The sequence below is a fragment of the Rhagoletis pomonella genome, unplaced genomic scaffold (assembly GCF_013731165.1).
Source record: "Rhagoletis pomonella isolate Grant_MI unplaced genomic scaffold, Rhpom_1.0 Rhpom_scaffold_00019, whole genome shotgun sequence".
Taxonomy (NCBI): domain Eukaryota; kingdom Metazoa; phylum Arthropoda; class Insecta; order Diptera; family Tephritidae; genus Rhagoletis; species Rhagoletis pomonella.
Genome location: NW_023458573.1, coordinates 496,729 through 501,311, shown reverse-complemented (window position 1 = coordinate 501,311; position 4,583 = coordinate 496,729). Strand labels below are relative to the sequence as shown.

At 48.6% G+C, this 4,583-nt stretch overlaps 1 protein-coding gene across 1 annotated transcript in view; it reads left to right on the top strand.

Annotated features, from left to right (window-relative positions):
* LOC118749546 overlaps window positions 1–4,583 on the top strand; it is a 12,737-nt gene that overhangs the window by 573 nt on the left and 7,581 nt on the right. The window contains exons 2-5 of the mRNA XM_036484351.1: window positions 84–396; window positions 476–2,838; window positions 3,150–3,894; window positions 3,940–4,296. Coding sequence (XP_036340244.1) covers window positions 84–396; window positions 476–2,838; window positions 3,150–3,894; window positions 3,940–4,296 — 3,778 coding nt within the window. The remainder of the gene's footprint in view (window positions 1–83; window positions 397–475; window positions 2,839–3,149; window positions 3,895–3,939; window positions 4,297–4,583) is intronic.

Below are 4,583 nucleotides of genomic sequence, written 5' to 3'. Positions count from 1 at the left end.
CCGTATATCGGAACTGTGTCCTACGAACGACTCGGGAAAGGCAAAGTGGAAAATGTCGAACTCCGTTAAAACTCGCGATTCAGCTCTCAATGCAATCAAACGCTATATGGTTAAGAGCACTGACGAGGCATTCACAATGGATGCAGAAAGTGTGAAAAGTTATATGCAACTGCTTAGCGAACAGTGGGCTCGATTCAACAGTGCTCAAGATGCGGTCGAGGTTTCGTGTGGAAGTGACAATAGTGAAGTTGAAGAAAATGTGCGTATTCAAGCCGAGGCGTGGTTTTCTACGGCTTTAGCTAATTTCAATCGCGTACAGAAGTGTCGGGCAGAATCACAGCATCCGTCCGCGCCAACAACTGTGTCGGCAGGCATACGGCTCCCTAAAATGGATCGGTTTCTTTGACGCTTTTTCCTCGCTGGTTGACAGTAACGCCGCATTGTCAAATGTACAGAAGCTTCACTATCTGCGAAGCTGTTTAAAGGGTGACGCGTTGAAAATAATAAGTGGCTTTAAAATATGCGATGCCAATTACGAAGAAGCGTGGGACTTATTAAAGTCGCGTTATAAAGTTATGCGTGTGATTGTTGAGGGCCATCTCAGAGCGATGGCCGATGTTAAGAGTGCGGCTAGTGATACTGCTGACGCAATTAAAAGAGTGCTCGACGCGTTTCAGCAGCACATACGTGAACTTAAGGCTTTAGGTCGTCCAGTGCAGTTTTGGGACGATTGGCTTGTGCATGAAGTAGTCAGCAAACTAGCATTCGAGACGCGAAAGCAGTGGGAGCTATCACTCGTGAGTGATGAGCCTCCGACGTTCGAACAATTGTCCACATTTTTAGAAGTCAGGTGTCGATCTCTGGCTATGCTTTCTTCGTCAGCTACAGCAGTACCTCCGAAAGGCAAAACGTCTTCAGTGAGCAAATCGGCGAAAGTGTTTCACGCAGTGCAAACCCAAAATAGCTCGAGCTGTACATATTGTAATGGGCCGCATAAAATATACAGTTGTGAGAAGTTTCGCGATTTAAACGCAAACGATAAATCAAAATTCATTAAAGACTCGCGCGTGTGTACGAACTGCCTCAGCTCAGGCCATTATAAAGCGAAATGCATTAGCGCGTCCGCATGCAGAGTTTGCCATCAACGCCATCACACTTTGCTACATAATACCGCTTCTTCAGCCAATGTCGCAACAAGCGCTCATTTGGTCAACAACGTAGCTGCTGCTATGCCGTCCTCCCTAACAGCAACCACCGTACCGCAACCAAACGCAACTACTTCTCCTGTTTGTGATCCTTCCGCACACACTGCTCCCGCAGGCATTTCATCGTGTTTGAATTCCAATTCAAACTCACCGCAACGAAAAGAAAGGACGGTACTATTGGCAACCGCCTTCGTCAAAGTGCGCGATTGTTCCGGTCACTGGCAACCCGCTCGCTTGTTGTTCGATTCTGGCTCGCATGCCTCCTTCGTAACCGAGGCGCTAGTGCAACGTTTGGGTCTACAACGAAAGGCGTCTGCAGTTTTCATCACTGGAATTGGGTCGTCGCAAGGAGGTCGTTCAAGAGGTGAGGTACTACTTTCCCTGTCATCCTTTCGTTCAGGTCAATGTTTTAATGTCAACGCGTTGATTTTACCAAAAATCACGAGCGAATTGCCAACACATAAATTAGCAGTTTCAGTTTGGCCGCATGTACAAGGCTTGTTCCTTGCCGATCCGCAATTCACGAGGCCTGGGCGTATCGACATCTTGATAGGTATGGATGTCATGGATCAGCTTCTTTGCTCTGAGTTCCGTAAAGGTCCACCTGGCACGCCGATGACTCAACGTACAGTCTTCGGTTGGACGCTGTTTGGCAGTGTTGATGGAATCGAATCTGCTCCGTCTCATCTGCAGTCGATGCATTGCAACGTTCATCTGGACAGAGCGCTTACCCGATTGTGGGAGCTGGAAGAAGCACCACAAAAGACCCATCTCACTTGCAAAGAGCGTCATTGTGAAGAGTTTTTCGAAGCAACGCACCGCAGAGCACCGGACGGTCGATTTATAGTTGAGCTGCCACTAAAATCTGATGTTCTATTGGGAGATTCGCGAAATAATGCTGTTCGAAACCTACTGCGAATTGAGAGAAGACTTGCACGGGACGAAGACTTACGCCAGCGCTACAATGAGTTCATGCAGGAGCTCATCGAGATGAAACATATGGAGCTTGCACCAGAATCATCAAACCAGACGTTTTACATGCCGCACCATCCTGTTGTAAAGGAGTCCAGTCTCACGACTAAGCTAAGGGTTGTGTTCAATGCATCCGCTAAATCTGCCACCGGAAACTCGTTGAATGACGCCTTATTTGTAGGTCCTCAATTGCAGCAAGACTTGTTTTCGATTCTAACGCGTTTCAGAACGCATCGCTACGCAGTAACCGCGGATATCGCAAAAATGTACCGCCAAGTCTGCGTATCGCCGAAACATGTAGACTTACAACGAATTGTCTGGCGTCGTGATCCATCTTTGCCCATGCAGGATTATCGAATGTTGCGTGTGACTTACGGTGTGGCAGCTGCGTCCCACCTTGCAGTCAAATCGCTACAACAAACCGCAAAATGTTCGTCGAACGTTTCTGAGAAAGCTGCTTCCGTCATCCTCAATGATTTTTACATGGACGACCTCCTCACTGGTACAGCTTCCAAAGCAGAGCTGCTACTTTTGCAACGAAACATATCCGGAATACTCCAGCAAGGTGGCTTTGAGCTCCGAAAGTGGGCGTCGAACTGTGCGGAGTTTAGCGAATATATTTCGAACGCGTCGAAGACTATATCGCACTATCTAGTCGAGGGTAAAGATGTTCACGCTTTGGGCTTAATGTGGAACACCGAGGACGATTTCTTGACGTTCACAGTTAACATGACAAAACCGCCCGCTGCCTTAACGAAGAGAACTTTTTTATCGGATGCCAGCACGCTTTTCGACCCGCTGGGACTGCTTGCTCCAGCGACGATAAGATCAAAGATGTGGTTTCAGGAGATCTGGCGCCATAACGTTGGTGGGATGACCTTATTCCTGACTCCATTGCAACAAATTGGTTGGAGCATCGATCGGAGCTGAAGGTACTTTTAAATTTAAAGATTTGTCGCTGGCTTGGTCTAGGAACGACTGGGTCGCTCACAGAGCTTTATATATTCGCTGACGCGTCTGAACGCGCGTACGCCGCAGTTATGTACGCACGCACCGTGAAAATTGACGGCAGTGCCACCGTCGCGCTGATTTCATCAAAAACCAAGGTAGCACCGCTCAAAACAACAACATTGCCGCGACTAGAGCTATGCGCTGCGCATTTAGCCGCTAAACTAGCACGAAGCGTTCTGCACAGTTGGGGTGATCTCCGCTATCCGCTGTATGCATGGACAGACTCCACCATCACGTTGGCGTGGCTACAAGCTCATCCTAGCAGATGGATTACCTTCGTCGCAAACCGCGTGGCTGACGTTCAAGAAACCCTGCCTCCAGAGTGCTGGAACCATGTTCGCTCAGAGTTGAATCCAGCAGATTGTGCCTCGCGAGGTATAACCCCGTCTGAGCTACTGCGTCAACAGCTTTGGTGGACTGGTCCTGAATTCCTGAAGGGTCCAGACCAGTTCTGGAAGCAAACATCACCAAAGCATCACACGACCGATTTGGGTGTTCGGAGCAAGGTTTCTGCTCACATCACGACTTCCAACGAGCATTGGTCGATACTCACGAGGTTTTCGTCGTATTCGAAGCTGCGCCGTATTATCGCCTACGTTTTGAGGTTTTTCGTCAACGCTCGAGCTAGTACTCGACTCAACGCTGCTAAGCTATTTGGCCCTCCTAGTTGTAAGGAGATAGCCGAATCTGAGCTGCACTTGATCAGGTATACGCAAACATTATATTTTCCTAACGAAATTTCTCTTTGCAGCGCAAAAAGGCCGATTCCGCTTCGTAGCAGTCGTTTGCGTTTGCAACCATATCTGGACGAAAAAGGCGTCTTGCGCGTTGGCGGCAGACTGAAGAATGCTGAAGTAACCCCTGACGTGAAGCACCCCATCGTCTTGCCAAAGAATTCTCCGCTTGCGAAGTTGATCATCCGTGAAATACACGAGTTCACACTACACGCTGGGCCCCGCATTATGCAGACAGTCCTGCAACGCCGATATTGGGTTATTGGCGCCCGCAGCTTAATTCGCAGCATTTACCACAAATGCGTGAAATGCACCCTGTTGAATCGCAATCTCGCCACACAGTCTATGGGAGACTTGCCCGCAGCTCGAACTACGTATGCCCGTTGTTTTACACGCACCGCCGTCGATTTCGCTGGGCCCTACAAATACAAATTCACCCATGGGAGAGGAGCGAAGGCTACCAAAGGCTACATATGCTCATTCGTATGTATGTGTACTGGCGCAATGCATTTAGAATTTGTTGGAGACCTGTCAACACTAGGGTTTCTTAATGCTTTCAAGAGGTTCATAAACCGCAGAGGTTATTGCAAGTTTATGTCGTCCGACAATGGCATAAATTTTGTTGGCGCCGAGAAGGAGCTGCGGATTGCCTTTCAAAAGT